General features: G+C 37.9%; 1 protein-coding gene and 1 non-coding gene across 6 annotated transcripts; both read left to right on the top strand.

Annotated features, from left to right (window-relative positions):
• Positions 1-27371, top strand: RC3H2 (ring finger and CCCH-type domains 2). Of its 5 annotated transcripts, XM_050907694.1 has the most exons (21): positions 1-36; positions 8319-8615; positions 10061-10178; positions 10639-10872; positions 11822-11997; positions 13293-13493; positions 13896-14028; positions 14281-14399; positions 14773-14885; positions 15510-15818; positions 16578-16792; positions 17773-18200; positions 18641-18811; positions 19946-20101; positions 21493-21706; positions 21864-21948; positions 22479-22560; positions 22956-23090; positions 23648-23755; positions 24814-24962; positions 25576-27371. In XM_050907694.1, the coding sequence occupies exons 2-21, from the start codon at positions 8385-8387 to the stop codon at positions 25772-25774; spliced, it is 3576 nt and encodes a 1191-aa protein (XP_050763651.1). In that variant the 5' UTR covers positions 1-36; positions 8319-8384; the 3' UTR covers positions 25775-27371. The 5 variants fall into 5 exon arrangements, with proteins under 5 accessions (XP_050763651.1, XP_050763652.1, XP_050763655.1 ...); XM_050907695.1 differs by lacking the exon at positions 1-36 and having other exon boundaries at positions 7881-8615; positions 22956-23102; XM_050907698.1 differs by lacking the exon at positions 1-36 and having other exon boundaries at positions 7881-8615; positions 22956-23102; positions 24814-24943; positions 25576-25680.
• LOC127023869 (small nucleolar RNA SNORD90) lies at positions 13692-13807 on the top strand. The gene has a single exon (XR_007767487.1). It is a non-coding gene; the product is annotated as a small nucleolar RNA SNORD90 (small nucleolar RNA).
• Positions 27372-27954: the final 583 nt, after the last annotated feature.

The raw sequence follows: 27954 nt of genomic DNA, 5'->3' as shown, positions 1-27954 counted from the left end.
CCGCCTGCTCCCGGCCCCGCCGCCCGCGCCTCGCAGGTAGGAGCGGGCTGGGCGGGGGCGGCTCGGCGCGGGGGACGCGGTGACCCGGCGGGGCCCCGCCCGCCCCCCCCCCCCACTTCCCCCCTCCTTCCCCCGCCTCCCGGCGCCCTGCGGGGTCCCGGCGCTGCGGAATCCGGGCGGGGAGCAGGGCCGGGCCTCGCCCGCCGAGCGCGGCCTGTCAGCGCCCCCGCCCCGCCGGGTACCGGCGGCCGCTGCGGTGCGGGGAGGGGGCTGCCGCCCCCCCCCCCCCCCCGCGCCGCTAGGCCGCTGGGCCAGCCGGGGGACGTGGGGCAGCCATTTGGTGGCGGCTCCGAAATGACGGCGAGAGCCGGGGCCGGGCACAGGTGCGCGGCGCGGTCGGCGGCTGCTGACAGCGGCCTGGCGGAGGGGGGCGAGGCTGCGAGGAGACCCGCCGGGGCTGGCACCGGCGAACGTAAGGCGGTGAGGCTCCCGGTTACCTTGCTGGCAGCCCTTTCGGGACGCCACAGCACCAAGCAGCCTGTTCTGTGGTGTCCTCCAGTACGGAGGAGAATTGCACCGGTATCATGAGTGTTCCCACTCTTGTGGAGCTGTGCTTTGGGGTAATGGTGGAGAAGAATCATGGTGGAAAACAGGCCCTGGAACTGCACCCGTCATGTCACGTTTAAAGTGTCTTAAACAGAAAAAGAAAACAACTGAGCAGGAAAAGCGTGTCTTGGTTCTGCTGATGCTTGAGGTGCACTGAGGATTTTAAGTTAAGCGTAGAAGTCAGCACAAAGCATAGGAAAGGGCAGCAGTGTGACTGGAGAGCGATGAGTATTCAGTTACAGTCAGGGTTCAAAGTGGAATGGCATGTATCTTTAATGAGAGAAAATAATGACAAAGTTTAGGCTGACAACCAGGAAAATTTCTGATGTAGGTCTGTTTCGCTTTAAGTGCAAACTTAGGATTTTGTTTGGGTTTAATTGTAATTCCTGTAGCTACTCTTGTGATGGTTCTTTCATGCCCATTGTAGCTATGTCATAATGCTGAAACAAAAATTAAAAACAACCCTTCAGATTACAAGGCTGTACATTTGTAATTGTGGCAGAAAAGATCTTCTCATTTTAAATGAGAACCAACAAGTACAGTTGTAAATCTTCTGAATCAAAATACTGTTATTTGACCTTTGGCCTGTGTTAAACATCTGTGGATATTCTAGAAATTGAAGCTTGTGTTGCTAGTATTAGTATGTGAAACACCGAATTCTTAATTTTTCTAATTAATCACTTTCCCGAGACCTGCATGCCTTTTTAATGAACTATTTTGTGTTTCTGCAATGTAAGCAAAGCTTTCCACAAGAAAAGGTTTCTTATTAACTCGTGTTCCTCTCTTGTTTGAGGTCATGGCCATTTCTCTTAAAAATATTAAATTCCAACAATTTTACTGTCAGTGTTGAGGTATCTCAAAGTTAAGTCCTAGTCTTGAGTATTGGTCTCTTTTATTTAAGGCTTTGTTGATTTACAATAGATAGAATATTTACGGTATCCAGAGGGTAGTAGCTAGTAGCATGTTTTGTTGGGTGCACATTACATTTTGTTTGGTAAGATTTTGTATACCTCTTAATGGGATGAATAGAAGTGGTCTCTCCTTACTGACTGGATAGTCCTAATGAAAGGAAAAAAATCTATATCCGTGGGCATATTAAGCTATTCTGTACAAACTTTAAAAAGGCTTTCCGACCCCTATGGAACCCTCTGTTTTCTTGCCTATGTCTCAGAATAGAATTAGTATTTCAGTAGAATTATTTGAAAAATGTTAGAATACGGAATTTCTCTTTTGTAAATTGTATAGTTTAAGCATGGAAGTCGTGTTTAAAAAAAAAAAAAGCATAGGGAACTAAGCCATACATAAGAGTCCTTATTCTCTGAAAATATTAATGGAGAGTAAGGAATTCTTTAGTGTGTTTCTTCCTGAAGTAACTATGTCAAAATAGATCTGCTTAGAAATAGATTCCCTTTCTCTGCATTCAGTATAAGTTCAACTGGTTTTGGTGGCAAAGAAAATTTTTTGTTTATTTGCTCTTCAGTTAGTCCTGAAAAGTCAATACTGTTACAGGAGCTGAATTCGTATCAGGCTTGTGGCAAGGACAGACTCTCCTTTCAGTGACACCTACGAAACACAAAAAAACCCACACAGTGGCATTACATAAGTGTATGGGAAACTTTTAAAATCTAGTAACAGGATTTCTGCTAGCAGCACTTGAACAGGAAAGAGCAGGTGTGAACTGTTGAGGATACACTGACTCTAGTGTTGATGTGGGGGGAGTTTACCTCTGAATTGAGTGAACTTTGGCAGTCACCGAGCAACCATGAACTTAAATTTGTATTAGTGAATCGTACCACTGTTCAGAGGGAATTATTCTTCAGGCACGTGTTTTAAGGAGGCAGAGGGGATCTAAGCTTTAATTTTTTAAGAAGATGGCAAATGAAGCATCCCGTAGGTGTTTTGGCAAAACGTAGTCTGGATAGACATATATATTCTAGTATGTCACTAAGATTTCTCTTGATAATAACTTTTCTGGAATTTAAATTGGGCTGTAGATACTCCCAGTAGCGTTAATGTTCAGTGAAAAAATTGCGTTGAAATACTATCTTTAATGGTCATTAAAGACTCCGCTTTATATATAGAATTTGCACGTGCTATAAAGAGATTTACATGTGACAGATATTATGGAACGTAGAAATAAGCAAGTCTGCTCTGTAAAGAGGATTTATTTTAATTTCAAGCCGTCATAGCTGAATGATGCAAAGCTATTATGGGGATGGCCCTTTTCTAAGCCTTTAATGAAGCTAGTTTTTCGGATCTGTAGATAATGGCTGTTGAAGAGAAATGAATAAAAGATTCTAGCTCTTTCAGAGAATAATTTAATACTGATAATTTGATTACGTGGACACTAAGTTTTTGACCCAGTCAGGATGCTGTCAGAACTACATAACTTGGGAAGGAAGGCTTGAAAAAGCTGCCTCCTTGTAGTGCAAACAAACGATTAATCTGCGTAAATGGAAAATTATAATGGAGATCACTTGAAGAGAAGAAAATATCATGATCTCTGCAGTCAACATTAAGAGCAAGTCAATATCAAGGACTCTTTAATTTAGTGATTAAAAATCAGTTGAATTCTAAGATTTAGGCTTAAATCCACAGTGAGATTGTAATTGGACTACTTGTGAAAATTTGTGAAAATGCCGTATAATTTCACAAGTTTTTCAAGATTTTCCTTCATCTGTAGAGAAGATTTTCCTTTGTTCAGCACTGACAGAATTATTCCATGTCGCATTCTCGTACAAGCTCTGATTATTAGAATTTCCTTTGCCTGTGTCCCACAAGGGACCTGATCAAGTAGGCCTGAGCAGAGCAGACCTAACGTGGAGCTGCAAGACTGCCACTTCTGTTCAGAAACAGAACACTGCTGGTGATAACTGCTGCTTCTCTTTTTTTCCTAGGCATTTGCCTAGGCTATGGGGGGAACTGAGTTCAAGCCTTCAACCCTTCCTTTGAAAAAGGATGAAACTTGCATATCTTGCATTTTGGTAAATGCCCTGACTCCGGGCAATGTGCAGCTTTGAAGGGGATCGCTTGCTACCTCGTGTTGAACCTGTTTCCCTTTGAAGAGAAGAAAGTTTTCTTAGATTGAGACCCATGCTCACCATGCTGCGTAGGAACTGGGGCATGTAGCTGGAGAGGAGGCACTGAATTTTTTTGTTCCTTGCTCAAAGAACTATACCTAGATTTGATCCAATGACTGACTAGTAAAAATGCACAAATGATCTTTAAAAATGAAGCAAAATGCAAGTTGTCTGCTCAGGCAGCTGAAGATGGGGCTGCAGTTGTCTTTAATGATTATTCAGTCCTTTTATGTGTGAGGAATAGCTTCAAGGGGAGGGACTGAAATTGCCCCATCTCTAAATGTGTGTTTGGATGCTTCTTTGTAAGGTGAAAACATGGGTTAAAGTATTTAAAAGTAATTGAATTTGTATCTCTTAGTGTAGGTGAGAAATCTCGTCACTGAATTAAGATACAAGGCAACACCAGCACCACTAACTAAAGAAATCCCTTTCTCTGTTTTTGTGTAAAGTTGTGGAGCTCCTGAGGTTGTTAACTTCTGGTGTGTAGTCAACATCTCCTTCTGGTGTTAGGCCTCTAAGCCCTGGATAAAGGTAGACTTTAAGATAAAGCATTGTCATCAGAATTTCTGATTAGCTAGTCCAGGCAACGTTCAGCTCAACGTGCTGGCTCAGTATCCTGCCGTGGGGTTCTGAAACCTCTCCTTGCCTTGCTTAATGAGTACTGATACTGAACTCAGGAGGCCAAGTGCCAAATGTTTGACATTGCTCTTCATAGATCAAGCCCTCTGTCTTTAAAGGTTTGTTGGAATTCCTGCAGATTTGTGTCATGTCCCTACCTTCCAAATAGCACTTTATTATATCTGAACAAAATGTGATATTTTTTGGCTGGGTTCTTGTTGGCTGGTGCGTATATGCTGATAGATCAGAAAAGTAGACAGACAGATAACTGCTGAGCCTGGTGCTGTAGCCTTTGTGAGAAGTGTGTGAATTTGAAAGTTTTTCCAGATACCAATTTTCATGGAATGTATATGCATTTCAGATGTGACACATTTCTATCAGGTTTACTCAAAAATGGTCCAGGGGTCCTGAGGTTTATGTGGGAAAGGAACAGACTAATAGAACAGCATGATCACCTAAGCTTGGTTTCTTTAGGAAATCAGGATTAAATGATATTTATCATGTCCACAGGTTGGATTAGTTGTAGAGAATGTCATGGGATTAATGTAAAATAAGAACATCTAAATCTTACAACTTCCATCATTTGTAAATGGTACAGCTGTTTGAGGAAGGCTTTGGGGCTTCACCTTTCTCCCCTTCCACCCTACCTTCCAATTTCATCAAATATTCTGGTCTAAAGTTATCATGAGAAAATCAGTCATTTATCATTGTTACTCCATTCCATTGCAACCATTACTGCAGTGGGAAAATGTTATTGTATTAGAAACAGAAAATTACTCAACTGTGATAGTTTTTTATTTATTACATAATTTCTGAATTTAAGCTTGTGCCTTTTTCAATTTGTCATCTGAAATATTGCTTCTAATAGTAATACTATAAAATTTATTGTAACTATACTATGTAAAGATCTTTTAAGTAAAAACTGCCATGTCTTTTCAAACCATTTGCCTTGTATGTTTGGCCAGCTTCTGTATCAGCCATTTCTTTGGGGTTTTTTTTGCAGGGTGCTTCTACTTTGATGGGGAAGAGAAGCCATGTATATGTGTAGAGATAGACAGCATGCCTGCCAGAATGAACAGATAGACCAAGGGTAATTGATCTAACTGAGTGTACTGCCTGGTAAAACCAAAACTAAAATGAATTCTAGTTTACCTTCTTTATTATGCTCTCGTCCTTGTGTTTGCTCAGTTTAGAGCGCTGGTGCAATTTCTTCTTCAAGAGGACATCCCTGAAATACGTTGTTTCTGACAAGGAGCAAGAATCTATTAAACATTTGGCTTATGCTTTTTGTAGAAGTTGACATGATAATTAGGAGATGTGAGATTGTTTTCTTAACACACTGGAGCGCAAGAATGGCGGGATAGCTGGCATGCTTAATAGAGTATGGAGACTTCCTCTGCGTATGGCTGCTTGAAGTTTAAGGAGTTGAGAGCTTTCCCCAGCTGTTGGCTGATTTAATTAGATTTTTTCCTGTCAAGAAATCTGAAGGTCAACACATGCTTAGTAGAATCTGTCACTTATGATGATTAAATACACAGAGATCTTTAAAAATTGGTGGTGCACACTTTAAGAAATCTGTTGTGTTCATTTCTATGCTGGTCAGGAAAACAAACAACTATATTTTAAAAGCTTGTAAATAGAGAGGTGGCTGTGTCTTGCAAGTCTCTGAGTATCTGTGGATGCTGAATGTGGGTACTGTCTCAGAGCAGAGATTCCTGCATTTGAGATAATTAATGAGCAGTGTGGAAATAGAGACTGTTTATTAGGAGGTTGTTAGTGACCAACAGCATATAAGCAATTGAGCTGTGTGTGTACTAGCCTTTTCTTAAACTTTTCCCTGTGTGAGTCATGATAGTAGCACACTTCCCCGAGTCGTCTAGTTTGTGCTGTTACCTGTGTCGTGCAGTCAGACAGGTGAAAAAACACCAATATCGTTCCTAGGCCAGCGGTAGTGTTGGTGTTAGTATCTTGACGTTTCTGGTAATGCTGGCAAAAAGCTTTAAGGAAAGTGTTAACTGCAAGGCTTTACGCTACAGTTCTGTGCATCTCTCGTCCTGCTGTTTTGGTGGGGAAGCTGAAGTAGATGTGCTAAAGGAAATGGTGGGATTCTTTATAGAGGAATTAAAAATCTTTCTAGGCATGTTGGCTCATTGTTTGGTTTTGCTATTATTTGTTTTGCTTTTGAATTTCCTTGGTTAAAAGACATATGTAGTAATAGCAGATTAAAGAAGACTGCAATTTTATTCATCCCTGCAAGAGCTTTGATTGTGCTTTCCTAGAAGTTGGATGAAAATCTGTTTGGTCCAATGCATGTGAATATTGTGGCCTATGTTGAAAGTGTTACCTCAGCAGTTTGGTTTTGAAGGGACAGGTTCACCTTTCAGTTTGTTGTGTTTTACACTTACTATGGGAATTCATTTGGGGGAAAAATCGCTGCATAATATTGAAAAGCTCACTGAGATAAGGACACGTTGTACAAGTATCCTGTTACTTAAAGGGCACTGAATGTTCATAGTACTAAATAGAATTTCTAAACAGATGGTCATAATTAACATAAAATACATCCACAGATAGAGTCTATTTGGTGTTCTAGTAATTATTTCAATGGTCCGATACTTTAGCATTAATTAAACTACAGCACAGCCAACAATGGAATTGCAGTAAAGAGTTAGCGAATTCAGATGCGGAGGGGAGATCTCAGCTTCCTCAAAACAATTACCTTTTTTCTGTCATCAGAGAAAAAAAAAAAAGAATGTTGAACATGTAATTAAAACACTGGTGTATTTGCATTTCTAACAAGCTGCTAGGAGAAGCTTGTTCATAGCCTTGAAGTGAACTAACTGGTCTCTAGGTTGCATAGAAAGTCAACATCATTGCACATTGCAGCAAAGGGTGGGGCTGTTTAGCTCTTAGGTGAAGCTGTGAATTTAAATCTTCATGAGGAAAGCGTGAATGTAAACGGTTTCGATGAACTTCTTAGGCCTGTTATCTTTTTCAAGAACATAGGTTGTATAAGATGGGATGTCTTCTAGAACAATTTCTATAAATCCATATTTTCTTTGGAATACATTTATGAAAACAATTTGCATGGCACTACTGCACAGTGTGAAATGTTTCAAGAGAAAAGACTTAATAGCAAGCCAACTGAAGTTATTGCTTGCCTTATAAGTTTTGTCCTAAATACCTGGATTTTCAACACATCAGAGATTTTCTCGCTGTGAGTTCATGGAAGTGGAGTTGCATTGTTGTGTAAGGTAGAGATGTGAAAAGCAAAACTGAATACAGCAATCTCTGCCCTTGAGTGTTCCAATGGGTTCTTGGGAGAAAAGGGGGAAGTAACACAAGAGAATCATAGAACTAAAAACTAATCTGTCATTCTTTTAGTGTTTTCTTATGATTCTTTACTTTTGTTAATTGATTTGTCTTTTACAGAAAGAGAAAATGTGTCTAAAAAAAAGCAAAGCTATGTTTAGTTTGGTATCTGATTAAGTCTGAATAAGATGTGCAGAAGGAAGGCATTATTCTACTTCAAATGGAAATAACATTTTAACTCCCCTCCCGCAAAAAAAAAAAAAAAAAAATTAAAAAAATTCCGTGTCTTCTTCCCCACCCCAGGCCCATTCTACAACCAGGGAACGCTTTCAGGGTTTGGAAAACTTGAGGTTAGATGAGATAGTGAGAGATGGTTACTGTGATTCATGCCTTTACGTTTTCTGTGCCAATAAATGTCTTCCTCTTCCTACGCTAAAGGTGTATTTAATCCTGTGAGAAGAACTTCAATGCCATTTATTGTGAATAGGTTCGACTTCAACTTATGGTAGTCTGCATTAATTCAGTTCATGAGCCTTTTTTGGTACAATTATTAAACTAACACAAAGTTGGGTTTTTTGAGTACTTCAGCATAAGGATTTGGTTTTATTCTGTAAAGTATTGAAATGGTGGTGTTTTTTTTAATTAAAAATCATTCTAAATTACCAGAAAGCATGTTTTAAATACTCTGTTATTCACTTACAGCTGCCAAAACATAGTACAGTGAAATAATGGTCTGCTAGCCTGCTAAACAAGTGTCCAGCTTCCACAATGCCTGTGCAGGCAGCTCAGTGGACAGAATTTCTGTCCTGCCCAATCTGCTACAACGAGTTTGATGAGAATGTGCACAAACCCATCAGCTTAGGTTGCTCTCACACTGTCTGTAAGACCTGCCTGAACAAGCTTCATCGCAAGGCATGTCCTTTCGACCAGACTGCCATCAATACAGACATCGATGTGCTTCCTGTAAACTTTGCACTCCTCCAGTTAGTTGGAGCCCAGGTATGATTTAAGCAGCTCTTTGTTTTGCCACTTCGTGTTACTACCATTTACATGCCAGTTGCAATACGCGTGCTGATCTTTTTCCCTTGTTTTAGTCTAAAAAAAATGATAAGACTTTAACTTTGTAACATTTAGAAGTCCATACATACTCTAAAAGCAACCACACCATTTTCAGGACCATCCTCTTCTCATAAAGTGGAAACATGTTCTAGTCGTAAGCTGAATTCTGGTTTAAAAAGGCTCTTGAACTGTGACTGGAGAAAAATACCCATTAGGAAATAGACAATTATCTGTCACAATTGTCATTAGAAAAGTGAACCTACAGATTGCACTCGTTCATCGTACTCTTGCAAGGAATCTCATTTCTACATGTCACATGTTCGAAAGTAGCTAGCTGTTTAACCAAGTTTCAGAAGTGTGTGTGTGGAAAAAAAAAAATTTTTAAAATATGCATGATGATGGCTTTTCGGTTGCGTTTTCAGACACTGGCTAATCAGGCCAGGAATGTTCCCTGTGCTGTCTCGTAGCAGTGGCAAAACAGCGATTATATAATCAGTACTGCGCTTTATGGAGACTAAATAAATCTGTTCACCTTATGCTGATTCATATGCTTTTTCATATTACTCTTGCCATAACACCTGGGTGATGCAGTAAGAAGATGCTTTTTACTTTGCTTTTTAATGTCTTATCACATGCCTTGACACAGCTATTGGTAATAACACTATCTGTGTCAAAGTGGTTTTGTTTCTCAAGTTCACATGTTCCTTTCATTTTTTTTATTTGTAAGTTGTGTCAAATCACTGCCTTGATCTTACAACATTCATTATCCTCGTCTCCTAACTTCTTACAATGTCTTTCAAACAATTTAATGTATTGTGACTAATACTCCCTGTATTTTCATAGTCTGACCTTGTTGCTCTACTTTGAGGTTTTTCAACCAAGTTAAGTTTGCTAGTTCTTCTCTGAAGATTTCAGCATGCCCAAATTATGCTTAAATTATTTCTTAACTTTGCTTTCGTTTTTTTCATATTATTTTCTTGCCAATTAATTTTGTCTTATGACTTCCCTTGTCTCTCTGTAGTAAATCATGCTGATCTTGTACACTGATCGTCCTCTCAAATCTTGTGTTCTTCATTCCTCTTTTAAGTACCTTCTCATTAGACCTTGGTTATTGTTTTCTATCCTACTTTTGTTCTTAATGTGTTGAGTACTAACAAAAATAATCTTTCATCACCCTGATCCTCATCTTGAGTCCTTTTTGGTTTTCCTTCTTACATTGTACATACCTTGGGTGGATCCTGTCTTTCACTTCTCTAAAAAGCAGTGTACATCTGCAGTGTTATGTAATTAATAGTAGTGATGTTGATACCATCGTAGGCATATCATATAGGTCAGTCAGGTATATATAATTCTTCTCCCCCCTCCTCCCCCTTGCATTTTCTTAGGTACCTGATCATCAGACAGTAAAGTTGAGTAATGTAGGAGAGAACAAACATTATGAAGTAGCAAAGAAATGTGTTGAGGATTTGGCACTCTACTTAAAGCCATTAAGTGGGGGAAAAGGTGAGTCTCTGCTGAACAGCGGAATTTTGATGTAGCTTACTTTTAACAGCATTGTGTTTTCAGCACTGATTTTAGACGTCAATGGGATAATCCTCCCATTTTTGTAATAAAATTTCCCTTATGTCTTTAAAAGCTTATTCACACCTGTGACACTTGATTTTTTTTTTTTAAGTTTAAGTTTACAAAATATTCTTTTTTATTTAGTAATATTACCTTTGGGCTAACTTTATACTGAGGCTGAACTTTCCTCAAAGGATGGGTTTGATGTTAATTTAAGACTTTAATTAAAATTCTTTTTGATAATGAATTACACAGAGTTGCCTAAGAGGAGGGAAGATACCTGTGACTAGTATCCAAGTCCTAGAGAAAGACACATACTATTAGACATCTTTGTTTGTTTTATTCAGATACATTTGTCTGATTAGAAGCAATAGTTTGCCTTTTCTCACTTTCTTTGAAGGTGTTGCAAGCTTGAATCAGAGTGCACTGAGCCGTCCAATGCAAAGGAAGCTTGTGACACTGGTGAATTGTCAGCTGGTGGAGGAAGAGGGTCGGGTTAGAGCTATGAGGGCAGCTCGATCACTGGGAGAGAGAACCGTTACAGAACTCATCTTGCAGCACCAAAATCCTCAGCAGCTTTCTGCCAACCTTTGGGCTGCTGTCAGGGCTCGAGGATGCCAGTTTCTAGGACCAGGTAAGGTACCGTAGAATCTGCAACAGTGTGTATTTAGCCGTACCTTTTCTTAACAAAAAATTATTTGGAAATTTCTTCTGTTCAGTTGAAGATGTAATTACTTCTGTTTTTCAACTTCTTGCCAGGGAAAAAGGAGAAGGAAAAAAAAATAGACAAGTTAGTAAAATCTGCTGTTTTAAAGTTTTTGTTGGTTTTTTTTTCCCCTTATTAACTGTTCCTCGAAATTGTGAGGAACTATTTTAAAAATCCTGGCAAAGATTAGTAAATAAGCATGCTTTCTGCACAGTTTGTAATGCAGTGTAACTGTAACACAGGCTGGTTGTACTGCTGCTTGTGATTAGAATTGGATAGGAAACTGCAGATGCTGTCTTGTTCATATTTAGCTGTAAATACAATCGGCCTAACTTTAGTTGCAGCATACTTTAATTTTAAAATTTATAATGATCATCTTTATATCTTTGATAGAAACAGCAAATTCTTAGTTAAGAATCCTGCTGAAGCAAGCACAGAAATGAGAAGGAAATTCTGTTTAAACTGGAAGTAGTCCTCTCTTGATTCCAATAACTGATGATAGCATTCCTGTACTGTTCCCATATTTATTTTATACAGTTTCATGGTGTAGCATTGACGAGATGTCCAAAATAACAAAGGCTACAAGACTGCACAGCGGAGAAAAGTATAAAAACTGCACTACTGATGTGTTTATTACTGAAAATTACTCTTAGCTCTTTAAGTTTGCTGTGCTTAGAGTGCTTCTAAATACTTCTAAACTAGCAAATTTCTTAAGAAAAAAAGCTTTGTAAACATTTTATGATTAGTGAAATAAAATTAATAAGGAATTACATTCAAGATGATTCAGATGCTCCTACTTACCATGTTAATATGTGATAGCCTTGCTGTTTTCTGGCAATGTATTTCACTTCCTATCTTTTATTTTTGTGTGTTAAAGCTATGCAAGAGGAGGCACTGAAACTTGTATTACTGGCACTGGAAGATGGCTCTGCGCTCTCAAGAAAAGTTCTGGTACTTTTTGTTGTGCAAAGGCTAGAACCAAGATTTCCTCAGGCCTCTAAAACAAGCATTGGTCATGTTGTGCAGCTACTGTATAGAGCATCATGCTTTAAGGTAAAATACCAATATTTGAAATTTGTTACTGTCAACTAGTGCAGATCCAGAGAACCTGACCTAGGATTAGTATCTTTCACCTGTAAAATGTTACATAAATTCAGTTTCTACACATTTAAATAGTGTAGACTATAAGATTTTATCTAGAACTGTCATGAAGTGGTTGTTTGATATTTAAAATTCCCTGCAAAAGGAACAAATGGTCACATGTGGAATTAGCTGAAATAGATTCTGAAATTACTGCCCTCATTATTAACTGCTGCCCATCATCTGGAAATTATCTCCCCTGAAAGAGGCATGAAACCTGACTATGTAGGCAGTCCTAGCCTGCTTCAGGAAGAAGTGAAATGTTTTAATATAATCACTTTTGACTTTAGATTAATTAAGAGTTGGCCGTGACCAGACATGCCAGACTGGCCTGGATGCTCTCAAAGCTTAGAATCCAATCCCAGCATTCTAAAGAAAACTTTTGGCATACTGTAGTCCTGGAAACTTCCCTAGCCCCAACACCAGCCATGAGAGAGGGACACCACACGGAGAGTGCTCTCAGCCTGAACTCCAACGTTGTGTTCCCACATCTGTTGCTCTCTCTCCTTTTTCTTTTGTCTGTATCTAGCTGCCTTGCACTGAAGAGATGCTTTATTTTTAATATATAGGGATGGACAGTTTAAACTGAATATTCCCAACTCTTTATATCTGGTGAAGAATGAAAAGTTAATTCCATGGGTCTTTTTTTCTTTTTGAATCACAGTTAAAAACATGATTATCACAACATCACTAAACTAAACATTAAAAGAATGAGACCTGTTGCTCTCCTTTATGACAAATGTCTTCTGTAACCTAAGAGTTTTACTTAACATTTATAGTGAGCTCTCAGTTAAATATTCCGTTCTTTAAATGTCAGTATCTTAAAATTTTTCTTCCTTTTTATTAAAGTCACTTCTAGAGACTGTCCTGTTTCTTTAAGTCATCCTTTAATATTGTATAGCAAAACCTACTAGTAGAACTACTAAGTGTCTAACTGTATCTCCTGTGACTTAAGCAAATCTGATTACTTTCCTAGTTGGAAATAGTGAGTTGGTATAGTTTTGCACCTGTGATCCTGTAAAAACTTGAAGAGCTGGTGTTTCTGCCTGTGCACTGCTAGTTAAGTGGATGAATACATGGAAGAAAACAAAGTATATGCTAAATATACAAAAGCAATACTTTTGTGATTTGTGCTGTGTAACTGTTTTTCTGATGGACTTGGAGATTTTTTGTTAAAGGAGGAGTATTTAACTATTACTATTTATTAGGTCACTAAAAGGGATGAAGATTCTTCTCTGATGCAACTTAAAGAAGAGTTTCGGAGTTACGAGGCTTTGCGGAGAGAACATGATGCCCAAATTGTTCACATTGCCATGGAAGCAGGACTTCGAATATCACCAGAACAATGGTCTTCCCTTCTTTATGGTGACTTGGCACATAAATCACACATGCAATCCATTATTGACAAGGTTCGTCAAAGGGATGATTTTAGTATGTTTGTAGGATCAGATTTGACTATTAAATGTTACAATAAAAATCCAAGAACTGCTTGAGTTAAGTTTTTGTCTTTAGTCATATCAAATATTAATTAAAACTAGAGTGAAGTTTTTTTCCCCACTGTAGTGTACTCTTCATATGAAGACATTCTGGTTTTCAGTAATTTAAGACTAATTGCCTCTTTTGTGTCTTATGATGAAGCTTCATAGGGCAGATTCTGAGCTGAGAAATAAAATTTCTCTCCACTGATACTCTCTATATGCCATCTGAAGACACTACGTATTGCGTTTAGGAACCAGTGTAATGAAAATCTTTTTAAGATTAGTAGTTCACAGTTGTAAGATGCAGCACACTAATGCTCACTTTGTTTTCAGCTCCAATCTCCAGAATCTTTTGCAAAGAGTGTACAAGAATTGACAATTGTCTTGCAGCGCACGGGGGATCCTGCAAACTTAAACAGGCTGAGGCCTCATTTAGAGCTCCTGGCAAACATAGATCCAAATCCAGGTATGCAAATGAAGCTTTTTAAACATTTCTTGATATTTTTCTTATCTAGCAAAGTAAATTATTAAGATGATAACCTCCATTCCTGGTTTCAAAATTCCCATTAATTAACATAGTATATCACAAACTCTTCTTCAGGGCTCTCTGAGTTCTGTCCTAGTACTTGGTGTTTTGAAGTGCTAGAAGAGTTGCCTCTTATTTATGATACTACTGGAATTATTGACATAATGACAAGCGTGCTTTTAATAATTTTAGATGCAGCATCTCCAACATGGGAGCAGCTGGAAAATGCAATGGTCGCTGTAAAGACTGTGGTACATGGGCTGGTGGATTTCATTCAGAATTACAGTAGAAAAGGCCATGAAACTCCACAGGTAACTATATTTGATTGTTGCATTATATGCCTTAATGTACATTTACTGAAAGGTGCAATTTTGAAAAATTACTATTGATTTGAAATATTTATGGCCTTTTCTGTGGAAGAATTGATGATACTGTTATTTACTGCATTCAGGTTTTGAGAACTTAACGTTTCTAGTATGGAATGCAGCAGAGCTTGCTGTAGTGAGATCCATACAATGGCCCATCAACAAGAAATTTCCTAGTTTTCTGATTAAAGGTGCAAAATGTAAAAACATATCATGGATGTGTTTTGTGTATTTTAAGCCTATTTTTATGTAAATGTCTGTTAGATTGTAAGAGGAATGTCTTATGTTTTGTTTTTTTGTTTGTTTTTTTTTTTTAAAGCCACAACCAAATAGCAAATATAAAACAAGTATGTGCCGAGACCTTCGACAGCAAGGGGGATGTCCAAGAGGAACAAACTGTACGTTTGCTCATTCTCAGGAAGAGCTTGAAAAGTGAGTGTGAGAGACTTTTTTCTTTTTTTTTTTTCTTTTTAATTTAAATCCAAGCAATCTCCATAGAATTTTGAGAACAGTTTCTTCTATACATTTATTCATTCAGAAGGATTTGTGAATCTCTTGAAGTGACAATTCTTTACATGAAATTGAAGGTAGTAAAGTAATGTCTGAAAACTAATTCCAGTTTTATTTTATCCCATCTGAAGTAAAACTTCATTTCCTGAAACTGAGTTTAGGCTCAGTGTCTGTCAGGGATTGGTTATATCACCTACATGAGAGAATGTTAATTACATTTTAATTGATTAAGGAATAAAGTGAGTTATTTGAACAGTATGTAATGTCTGCATTCTTGAAGCTGTTTTCACCCAAATCCATTTTCAAAGAACTGCAGAAGTGGATCTTCTAAGAGGAGAGATGATCTTTGGTTACAAGGAAGACATTGATGTTCTATTTGCAGATTGTTGAAAATAAGCACCAGTTTTTGAAGTCTTGTAATTTTTTGATATCATGTTCCTCTCAATCCCCTCCTTTTGCTAGTTTTACAAATACATTAAAATTCACAGTAAGCACTTTTTAAATTGTCTGTCTTTTGTGTGTGTTTGTACATGTGTTTGTTTATAGATATCGCTTAAGGAACAAAAAAATCAGTGCCACAGTGAGAACATTCCCCCTTCTAAATAAAGTTGGCGTAAATAGCACCGTCTCAACCACAACAGGAAACGTAATTTCTGTCATAGGAAGCCCTGAAGCAACAGGGAAGATGGTGCCAAGTACTAATGGAATAGCTAATCTAGAAAGCGGTGTTCCCCAATTGATCCCTCGCTGTGCGGACACCTCCTTGAGAGCTTTGGAGAACACCAAGAAGGGAGGGAAGACTGGAGCCAACGGCCAGAATGTTTCTGGATCCCCTACAGAATCACTACCTGAAAAGTAGGTAACTTTTTTCCATGAAAATAACTAAGCACAAGATTTTGCTTTTAGATTATCATGGAGTTTGTGGATGGCAAACAACAGATACTGAATTCTGGTCCTGGCTTGCAGTTGTTGCTGGTGCTCACTGGCTGCAGAGTTGTGTAAGATCTTGTACGGCAGTGTAGATATCGTTATACAAAGTCTGTGTATTCAAGTTGTCAGAGCCAGCATGGGTTGTTCTAGCTGTTGAATACTCCCATGCAATATAGATAAAATGGTAAATCTCTCCCTTTGTCTTTTATTTGGTTGTTCTCAGCCTGGCGTCTTACTTACTATTGGGTTATTACATACAAATAGAACAAAAAACTTGCACTCAAAATTTGACATTTCCTGAAACCAAGAAGGGTGCACATAGGGCGTACTCCCTTAGTAATCCTAGAAACCTTCTAGTTTTGGGGTTTTCCCTTAAAACTTTTTAGATACTTCTCCAGGAAGCACTGAGCCTCTAAACAGCTTTTCAAACACTTTGTCTTTACCAGAATACACTTACAAGTGGTATATAAGCTTCTGGGTACATAGCAAAACATTTATATCCGCTTTTGAGTTCTCTTAGGAGAAAGTCTAAGATGTAATAACATCAGTTTGGGGTGTGAAAAACAAAATTCCAGAGGAAATGACATGGCCTGTATTTCCACATTACATGGGAGTGTACACAAAGAGATGACTAACTGAAATAAGTAATAATCTGCTTAATGGTTTCTTGGTAATCCTTTTCAGTAAAATTGGCTCTCCACCCAAGACTCCTGTAAGCCAGGCAGCAGCTACCTCAGCTGGTCCTCCTAATATTGGAACAGAAGTTAATTCTGTGCCTCCAAAATCCAGCCCGTTTGTTCCCAGAGTACCTGTCTACCCTCCACATTCTGATAATGTTCAATATTTCCAAGATCCCAGGACTCAGCTGTCATATGAAGTTCCACAGTACCCACAGACAGGTGAGATGAGCACTGAATCAAAAATAGCTCTGAACTTTTCTCTAGATAAGCCTGAACACTGAGAAATAACTTTTATCTCAGTTTTGTGGATTTTTTTTTTTTTTTTTTTAAATATCAGCTGAATCTTCACTTAATGGAATACTGATCTGGTCCGTTGCTGAGTATGGGAGGGACCTGTAGCTTGCTCCCAGTGTTGGTGGTTCTTGTCTTTGTGTGCTGTATGTTATGCAACTTATTACCTTAGCATCCAGAAGAACTCGAACCTAAAGGTCTTTCGTTTACTTTTTCCTTTGTTAGCATTTAATTGCATTTATTTAGGCTTGCTCACCTTATGCTCTATCTGTGAGGGTATCCATAGACAGGATTCAGACCAGAGGCATGGAATGCTTCTACTGTGAGACTTGCACATCTTTGTGCTTGCTCAAATGTTTTTGAAAGGTTTCAGCCATCTTTTTAGGTTGCAGTGTGTATGTTTATATTCAAGCAAACAATTGGGTGTTATAGCATCAGGTCATTCACAGCTCTCAAAACAAAAGGTAGAGGTGTTCAGACAGTCCTCTCCAAAGAGAAGAGAATAAGCCAAGTGTGAAATGGTTATTTATGGACCTCTGGAATTACTTTTTTTTTTTCACAATATAGCTTTTTATTTTAGAGAACTGTTTTAACTTCCTGTATAAAGAAGTGCTTAAGATGCTGTATTTTCAGTTACATGGTTATACCATAGTACATAGAAGCAATGGCAGAGAAACTCCGTTTTCCAAAGTGGGTCAAGGTGGTAAGGGGTCAGCACTACATCTGCAAATATGGTTGTCATACATGAAATTATATTCCACAGAAAAATGATAGGGTCAGTAACAGGTTTGTAAAGTGTGACTCTTCATTCTCTAAAGGTACTTATCAACACTATTTACAGTTTTAGAAGGTGTAAAATTGTGGGTCATTTGTGGTTACATTAAATATGCCTTTTTCCAATTTTTAAGGATATTATCCACCACCTCCAACAGTACCAGCTGGTGTGGCTCCCTGTGTTCCTCGCTTTGTGAGGTCCAATAACGTTCCAGAATCCTCCCTCCCACCTGCTTCCGTGCCATATGCCGATCATTACAGTACATTTCCCCCTCGAGACCGACTGAATTCTCCTTACCAACCTCCTCCTCCGCAGCCGTATGGACCAGTTCCTCCTGTCCCTTCTGGAATGTATGCTCCAGTTTATGACAGCAGGCGCATCTGGCGCCCACAGATGTACCCACGAGATGATATTATTAGGAGCAATTCTTTACCTCCCATGGATGTGATGCACTCATCTGTCTATCAGACATCATTACGTGAGAGATACAACTCTTTGGATGGGTATTACTCTGTGGCTTGTCAACCTCCAAACGAACAGAGGACTGTGCCTTTACCAAGGGTAAGTGAGAGCCAGAAAGGGAAGGATGTAGTCTTGGTTCTGAAGGTCATTACTGAAAAGTTCGTAAATAATTAGCATAGACCTGTTCTGTTTATTTGGGGTTACAGGGATGAAGACATGTGACCTGGACAAAGTTCTTGTCTTGTTTTTAACCTTAATAAAATGGGCTTGTAAAATAGACCACTCTAATCTGCCTTAGGACCAGAGCCCCTCTGCCTCTCTAATTCCCATGCACATTGCTTGAATTAATTACATATTGAAGATCTGAGTTGCCATACATGGGCCGGGTTCTCCTCCAAATCCTTGTGAAATTTTTCTAGTGATACCAATGGAAGTTTACAGACCAAAGGGAATTTGGGGGTCCAAGTGTGTCCTCTGCAAGTATTTGCCTTCTGATTAGAGTATGATAGGATATACAGTCCTATATTTATTATTGCTAGGAGCCTTGTGGTCATTTGAAGACTGGTTATGATGAGCAGTTAAGACGGAAGCCGGAGCAATGGGCACAGTACCATACGCAGAAAACTCCTCTGGTGTCGTCAACCCTTCCCATGGCAACACCATCTCCAACACCACCTTCTCCTCTCTTCAGTGTAGATTTCAGCACAGAGGTGGGAAGCCAAAGAACTTCTTTATTTTCCCTTCCTGTTTCCGTAAGATGCCATTTAATACTTCTAGTAAACATTTCCTACCTACCATCTATTGTTCACAAAATTAATTTAATCTTCTAGGAAAAGGAAAGTAATATCTAATAATGAATGCATTCAATTTGATATTAAGGCAATGCTAAACATGATTGTGGAAAAAATGTCGAAGTGAAGTGATTCAATTTACTCTCACTAAAGGAAATGTAATTTTATTGAACTAGCTTTGTGAACCTCCAGGTTTTTGTGTAGGGAACAACAGTTGTTTTCCATTAAGAAGGACCTTCCCTTTTATACTCCAAATGGCATTATGACGTGATGAGTAGACTGAATCAAGCTGCAAATGCTTGTCAAGTCCCAGAGAATACATATCCCTTAAAAGTGGCAAAAGGCATTGGTAGAACATTGTGTACTTATGTGAGAAGTTCTGTAAACAAGAATGGAAACTCAACACACAGGAATACTGTGCTTTTGAAGAAAAAAAAAAAATCTTGTGAAATTTATTTTTCTATATGTGTAAATTAAATGCATGCAAGAAACTAGTTTGAGAACCTCTGTGCCAAGCACTCTTTGCTGTGGTTTGACAGTTCCGTTGATGATATTTGAGGTGTTAGACTCTGATTATTCAGAAAAGGTCTTGTAAGGTAGGTGTACCTGAAGTCCCTTATGGGTGCATTCCAGGTAGATCAGGATTTAGTCCTTTTCATCCAGGTTGGAGGGTTCCAAGTCATACTTCTATCTGCCACTGGCTTATACATTAAAGGAAAATGCATGCCTTCCTCTCAATTTAATTACTGTAGGTATTTGCCTGAAGAAACCTGCCACTAACATAATGATGCTGATTTCAGTCTCTCATCTTGGCAGACCAGGCAGTTATTTGTAGTGGCAAAGCTTGCCCTTCTTTGACGGCTGTCAGCGGCACTGGTTTAAAATTTGACAGAACAGGTTGTGTTGTCCCTAAGTCAAGTCTTGAATATGGCTAGAACTCCTTGACTAACTTTTGAGATAATTTAACTAAATAGCAGCAAATGTCTTTTTCTTATTTTAAGACTGAATTCCCTGTTTTTATTATTCACTGCTTATTTATTCCCTTTTCCGTAGTTCTCAGAGAGTGTCAGTGATTTGAGTGGAACTAAATTTGAGGAAGACCATCTCTCTCACTATTCACCGTGGTCTTGTGGCACTATTGGCTCTTGTATAAATGCTATCGACTCAGAGCCCAAGGATGTGATTGCCAATTCAAATGCCGTGTTAATGGTAGGAGTTTTCTGCATGTTATCTCATTAGTGTAATGATACTTACATGCTGAAGTGTCTTCTGTTTGGTTAAACAAGCCTTTTTTTTAAAGTTGATAGCTTCTATTCTTAGTATTTTAAAGTAGTTCTGCCCATTTGAAGTTGTTTGGAATATCTTTTCCCAGTTTTGTAAATAAACGATGTATTTACTTCAGCGACAGAATGTAGTGCCATGAATAAAATTCTCAAATGTCTGAAACAGCTATTTTAATAACAGATCTCTGTAAATCAAACTTGTAGCCAAAATATTTTGAGTAGATGGTCTGTAAACTGATAAGAATTCAATAATTTTAAATGTATTCTCTGATTATTAGAGTAGGATAAAAATTTTTGACGACTTAATTTTGTTTGTCTCTCTTCAGAGTTCTTTATATGAATGTCTATGGGTACACGTACATCTTTACAATTTCTGAGGCATCTAAAATAGTCTCAGAATACATTTCAGTGGTAGGCTTGACTGGTTGATACAGGGTCATTGTGGCCAGTTCAGAGCAGGTGTTTCCATTGCAGAAACACATTTCCTATTCGGCTTAAGTGCAATAGTCCATCTTGTATGAATGAATCACTGGCCTTTTCAGGATTCTAAGATTTGTTACGTTGCCATTGTTTCAGAAAATCTTTACTTGGAAGTTAATCCCAAGAGCAATATACACTCACAGAGAAAAGTTGAAATACTGTGGACCCAGGATAATCAGCGTGAACTTAATCTTGACTGCTTTGTACCCACAGAGAATCTGTATGAACTATTTTCCTAGACTACACCTCTTACTTGGTTGGAAGGCACATTCTCCTCTAATAAACAGTTTAATGGCAACAAATCTGTGAAAATAAAATACAACTTATTTTTTATCACCCAGTTTCTGTGAGAGAAAAAAAAGCTAACAAAGACTTTAGGGGACAAAAAATACGTAGTATGACTCATGGAATACAGCTTACCTCTGGAGGGGTAAGAGCTCATGCTTTTTGGAGACTTTCTGCTATATAGTGTAGCAGGTTACCTTTATGTTGTATGCAACAAGTGTAACCAAATCTCATCCCAAGCCGCCTTTGATACTGCCTCCTTCAAGTATAGGAAAAGGTACTGAAGGACCTTAAAGCATACTCGAACTTTTTCTGCCTGGAAACACAAGCTTGGAAAAGCAAAATTATTTCTTCTAGCACTGGTGATATCTTTCTTGTGGTCAGTTTGCCATTAAAGGGCGATAGTTAAATCACTGAGGCCCATCTTGGCTCTCTAGGTGGACAGATTATCAGCGTTGTATTCAGCAACAATAATCAGAAAGTTATTGGCCAACTGAAGAATCTGAATAACCTCAAATGAGTCCATGTATCTTCTGTCTCTTAAATATGTAGGATTTGGACAGTGGGGATGTTAAAAGGAGAGTGCATTTATTTGAAACTCAGAGAAGGGCAAAGGAAGAAGATCCTATAATCCCATTTAGCGATGGACCGATCATCTCCAAGTGGGGTGCAATCTCCAGGTCATCCCGCACGGGTTATCACACGACAGATCCTATTCAGGCCACTGCTTCCCAAGGAAGTGCTACTAAGCCCATCAGTGTATCAGGTACAAGTACAGGCTTCGTATGACAATATAGCATACATCATGAGCATTTCATCCTGTTCATGCTTACTACAGCAATGAAGATGCAAAGAGCCAAAATACTTGTGTATCCCACTTTAAGAACAGAGAAGATAATGAATGGTATCTTAATTTGTTACAGATTATGTCCCTTATGTCAATGCTGTTGACTCAAGATGGAGTGCCTATGGCTCAGAGTCTACTTCATCAGCACGTTATGCGGAACGGTATGGACTTTTTTCTGTGTTCTGGTAAAAGCATTTTCTATAGCTTGCTGTTCTTCAAAATCCTGAATGTGGGGGGAAAAAAAAATCTGGAACTATTAATAGATGTTCTTAATTTTAAAGTAAAAGATTTTTTCCTATCCAGCATAAAGCCTTGGAAAAACTAGGTTAAAACTTGTGTATTCTTTAATACTTAATGCAGCTAAGAATACCCAATTATTAGCAATGTATCCCTTGAGAGACCTAATCAAAGAATTGGAGTCAGGTACTGCCAAGCTGTCATGTCAAAATCTGTGATCTTGAGTAGTTTCTCTCAAGTTTTCTTGCCACATCTTACCCATATGTAAAATAAGGATGTTTGCTTCATATAATGCCTTGGGGTGTTGTGAGCCCCAGTGAAGATGAAGAGCGCATTATCTTAGTCACGTAGTTTCAGTCCAAAAATCTAACATTGATAGACTAATGAAGATTATGGGGCCTTTGATTTAGAGAACTTGTTTTTAATTGGTAGCTTTGCCTTCTTTCTCTTAAAGGGACAGGTTCATAGTTACAGATTTGTCTGGTCACAGAAAGCATTCCAGCACTGGAGATCTATTGAGTATTGAATTACAGCAGGTAAGATCAGATATTATACCATATGGGGTTTTTTAATTTAAAAAAAAGTGACTTGGTAAAGTGATTTTAAATAAATTTTCTTAGTGTAGCTTACAGAAAATAGTACAATTGACAAAATGATCAATAAGGCTTAACTAGACACTAGTCCTGCGACAGTTAGTATGATGCATAAGGACTGCTAATATGAGCTGTTCTGTTGACATCAGTAAGGCCGTTTTTGGGAGAAAGTGGTGGGCAAATGCAAATGCAGAACGAAATAAATGCTGTGCATTAAAGGAATACATAGTTATCCATCTAGCAAGAGAACTGTTCTTTTTGTAAGCTGGTTTATTTTGCCATTTGACAATACATGGTTTAAGTGTGGTTGTGGGTAACTGATACGTTTATTTCCATAGGCCAAAAGTAACTCATTGTTACTTCAGAGAGAGGCGAATGCACTAGCCATGCAACAGAAGTGGAATTCTCTAGATGAAGGCAGTCGTCTTACCTTAAATCTTTTAAGCAAGGAAATTGATTTGAGGAATGGTGAGGTAAAGAAAGGGGTAATTGGGATGAAACAAATCTTTGAGTTCTTTTGTATATACATAAATGCATGCATTTTAACTAGAGTTAAAACTCTTAGTTTTAGCATTCCCAAATATTTATAACACATTCTGTGCCAGTTAAGTCACTGTGGTTGTTGCACCCAGTTATTTCCCTATGATCAAGTAGGTGCACCTGCTATGCTGCTGCTCCAGTCATCCATTTACAAAATGGGAAGAATGTGACAATCCATTTTTGTGCAATCATTACTTTTCGTTCTACTTGTACATGTTATAGATCTAAACATTCTGCCAACGGAGTCTACAGAAATTTCTACTTCAGTATTCATTTTATCTGTTTCAGTACTTAAATGTGATTAGATTTAGCTTTGTATCCTGTGTTGTCTATGCCCAAAGTTCTATTTGTGTCTAACTAGCTTTTTTGTATTGTAGAAATGTTGTGTCCTAGAAATGCATCTTCTGTTTTCACTGTAATACTTGAGTGTTGTGTGAAGCAGGTGAAAAGCCAACTTGATACTTACAGAACATATTAATTCTTTTTTTAGGCTGATTATGCTGAAGACTGTGCAGACACAAAGCCAGATCGAGACATTGAATTGGAGCTGTCAGCCCTTGATACAGATGAACCTGATGGGCAGGGTGAACAAATAGAAGTAAGTACAAAAATCTGTGTGTCTGAGGTCACTGGGTCCTTTCATTAGTTATTAAAAAACTTCTAAAACTTCTTTGTGAATTAGTAGATCATATTGATAGCAAAGCCTTTTGTTTTTAGTCTTTGTAGTGATATCAAACATTTGCCTTATTCTAACACTAGGGGTCTCATACTTCTCATGCAGATACCTGGCAGTTAATATTACCGAAGTTAAAAACAGCTCACTGTGTTCTTTGTCATAGCTTTCAGCTTTTTGCTCTTCATCTTTTGATAGCATTAGTAATGATGGGGAGTCCGTTCCTTTCCTTTTCCCCTCCAGTGTTGAAATTGTAGTTAATGAATGTTTTACATTGAAGTTTACATTTAAATGTGATCATTTAATTTAAACTTTGTGCTCACTTGATTCTAATAGTAAAGTCATTTAAATTATTGTAATCCAGTGTTCTTTTGTTTTCACTTCATTGTTTGTAATTCTCTGCATCTGCCCCAGTTTCTTCTATGCTATTTCCTCCTTTGCTGTGCAATCATAGAACATTCTGGTGTTCATTCCAAGCATTAGGATCAATTTTCCTTTTTTTGAAGCATCCTACACTTAAAAGAAATTAAGGTTCTTATCTGGAATATATTGCATAATACATTCCAATACTGGCTTACAGTACTGGCTACAGCTTTTGTTAGCTCTGCCTGTGGTATGTGATGCAGTACTGTAGTATGAATTGTAAATCGCCATTACGTGGATGGAAGGACCTTTAGCCTTTCCTCTACCCCTGATTAGTGAAACAGCTCTCACTGTCTTTATTGCCTCCTTCATATCTTACCTGATAAACCATTTTTTAGCAACTGGTGTGTATACTACTGTTGTCATTCACTGCCATCTTTGAATAATTGTTTTTTCCTTTTTGCTGTAGTAAAATGTGGTAGACATCCCAATCATATGAAATAAAAATGAGTCTTATGACGAGACTTCCATTTCCATCAGCTTTATGTAGTGGAACATAATAGGAGAATTTAAAGCTGGTAGCAACAGTATTGATGGACATTTCTCCTTTTCTCCTGTAGGAGATTCTGGATATACAGCTAGGTATTAGTTCTCAAGATGATCAGCTGCTCAATGGAACAACTGTAGAGAATGGGCATCCACTAAAGCAGCACCAGAAAGAATCTATGGAACAGAAGAGACAAAGTTTAGGTGAAGACCTTGTGATTCTGTGAGTGTTAGACAAAACAGCAGTGTCTGCCAGTATTAGACAAACAGCAGCATCAGAATAGTTGAAGCATGATTGTTTAAGGATGAACTACGTACCTACTCAGACTTGGATTAGACATCTGCATTGTGTATACGTGGTGAAGTGAGAAGAACCTGTTAAGAAATAGAATTAGGTCACAAATATGAAAGTCACAGGATGGTACCATTGTTCGTATGCATTGTTGTAATCATATATACTGAAACGTGTCACAGCTGTTAAAAATACCTTTCACACTCAGTAAGCAAAAAATGCAGAAGTATTTTTATAGCTAACGGAAATTAAGAAAAACTTCAAAAGGTTAAATGTCATACTGTTTGCACAAATCTCCATAGAGAGGTAGTTTTTAAAATACACTATTTTAGGTTTATATGTTCTGTAGTCTTTAATGTGTAATGCAGCCTTTGAAAATGAGGCAAACTACATTTACCATCTTGAGCATACCGTTCCATAGTAAGATGTTTAGCCTGTTGCTAAAAATGAGTTTATGTCAGTATTTATTTAATGCACACAATTCAGTTCCGGATACTTGTGCATGTACTTGTTTAATATTTCTGTAACTTATTTTTCTCCTCAGGGAGGAGCAGAAAACAATCCTGCCCGTAACTTCTTGCTTCAGTCAGCCGATCACAACATCTGTTAGCAATGCAAGCTGCCTGCCCATCAGCACATCAGTCAGTGTTGGCAGCCTCATTTTGAAAACTGCTCACATTATGTCTGAGGATAAAAATGACTTTTTAAAGCCTGTTGCAAATGGCAGGATGGTTAACAGCTGAAAGGCATTCATCTTTCCAGCTTGTGACCACACCATGGAAGCATTTACACTAGCTTTTTATATATATAATATATATTATATAATGTATATTTTTTTTAAAAAAAATAATATTGGGGTCATGCATTTCCTGTGGACTCTTTGATACTTCAAGCCCCTCTCGCATTAGCATTCTGAAGAAAAGAAAACTTACTTTACTAGAGTAAGGCGTTCACTTTCCACAAATGAATGGAATTTGGACATTGTTTTACTTAAGCTTAAAGCAGCTTTTTATGAGTTTGTAGCAATCCGGTGCGGTATCTGAGCCATTCTTGTTTAAAATGGCTTCTGTAGAAAACTAACAACTCAGTTATTTAAACTAGCAGGATCCTACGATGATACATCTAGTGAAAGGAAGACTAACTTATTTGTCTCTATTTTGTTTCATGAGAGAAGAACTTGTGTCTTGTTGCAGCTGCTTTTTCTTTAGTTGTGGAACTTTGCATGGAGTATTGTTTCCTGTTTGAAGACTGAGAGGTGGAGATTTGGACTTGAGACTTTTACAGGGTTAACACACCATTAGCTTTCGTTATTTGCAGGTCTGTGGTGCAGTGCTTTGCTGCAGCGTTTTGTTTCCATTCCCCCCCCCCCAATTTCCGCTTTAGTACTGTAGATACACATACACAGGCTACTTGTCCAAGTAAAGTTATCAGAAGTAAACCAAGTGCCTAAGTCCTCCAGCTAATGTACTAGGTATTGATTTCCCCAAGTTAGACATGAAACAATTTTCAACCATTTTGAGAGGTTATGCACTAATGTAACAGCAATTTCGGTTTTTCTTTTTTTTTTTCTTTTTTTATTAATAGTTCTCAACTTGGAGATTATAGAATCCAGATGACTTGGCAAAAAGTATCAGGTGCTCTTGGCTTTCCTTTGAAAACCCTGTATGTAGTGTTTGCACTGACTAACAAGATGGTATTGCTGTTTTTTGTACTGTTTTGTTTTTAATTTAAACTAAATATTGGGAATTTAAGGTGGTTGTATTACCTTTGTTAAATGTTGTTAATCATAATTTTGTATTCAGGTTTAATTTTTGCTTGTTCAGTGGCAACTTATTTTCAAAGACCTTGAAAATACAATAATAGAGCATTATCTGACCTTCAGAGTACTGAAAAGTGTATGAATTTATGCCCTGTTAAGATGTGACTGAGAATCATGTTAGACATGTCAACTGAAAATTGGTTTTCATAAATACACACGAACTAGAGCCCTGGGCATATTTTTTTGAGAAGCTTAAAAATCCACTTTTTTTTTTTTTGAAAAGAAGGCAGGACTCTCCCTCCTGATGATTACTATCTTCTTGTTTGTCCTCTTACCTTTCTTTGTGACAAGTTTTACATTTTTTTATGTTTTTATTAACTTCTGTGAAGTTGTTTACTCTGAAAATTGTACTGGAATATTTTAAGCCAAGCTGATCTTTCACCAGGTGTACTGCATGTAAGGGCTTTTCCTGCTAGCAAAATGCTTAAAGAGGATCATGTTACTGGTCGTCTGAGTTGTTATTTTACAAAATCACAGCTATGTGGTCGGGTAAGATTTTGATAACTGTTTTGTGCACGCTTCTGGGGGGTGGGGGTTGGCATTTCCCTGAGGGTTACTGATTAGACTAAGTAAATATTGGTGTTTGATATCTCTCCTAATGAACTTGTCCATGAAATAATTATGTTGTAAATATACCTGAAAATCCAAGGGTTAGTTTTGATATTCTGGTGTCAGTATGGAAGATCTTACACATCTATTTAATACTCAAGTGTAAAGGAATGTATGTAGAAAAACAGTCAAGTAGTCTTTTCTTAGTTTCCTTTGGCTGTTGCTGTACCTTCCTATAGCCAGTGCCACCTCATAGCTAGGATTAGACTGATGCTTTGTTTCACTTGCAACTTGAAGTGAATGGATACAAGAACCAGACCACCTTTGTCACCTTAACTTATTTCCTATTGATGTTACCTTTAACTTAGAATGTTAGACATAAATATGATTGTTGTATATTTTATACCAAGACCATTCTGTAAATATGAATTTATATTACTTTTGAAATGCTTCTGAGATACTATTATTTGCTGTACAATGTAATTCCAAAACAGATATGCAAACAAGTATGTCTCTTTCATGGATATTTAAACAGTGAGATCTTCCATGTTGAAG

This window comes from Gymnogyps californianus, chromosome 18 (genome assembly GCF_018139145.2).
Source record: "Gymnogyps californianus isolate 813 chromosome 18, ASM1813914v2, whole genome shotgun sequence".
Lineage (NCBI taxonomy): Eukaryota > Metazoa > Chordata > Aves > Accipitriformes > Cathartidae > Gymnogyps > Gymnogyps californianus.
Note: the sequence above shows the minus strand (reverse complement) of the source record. Positions and strands in the feature narration are given on the sequence as shown.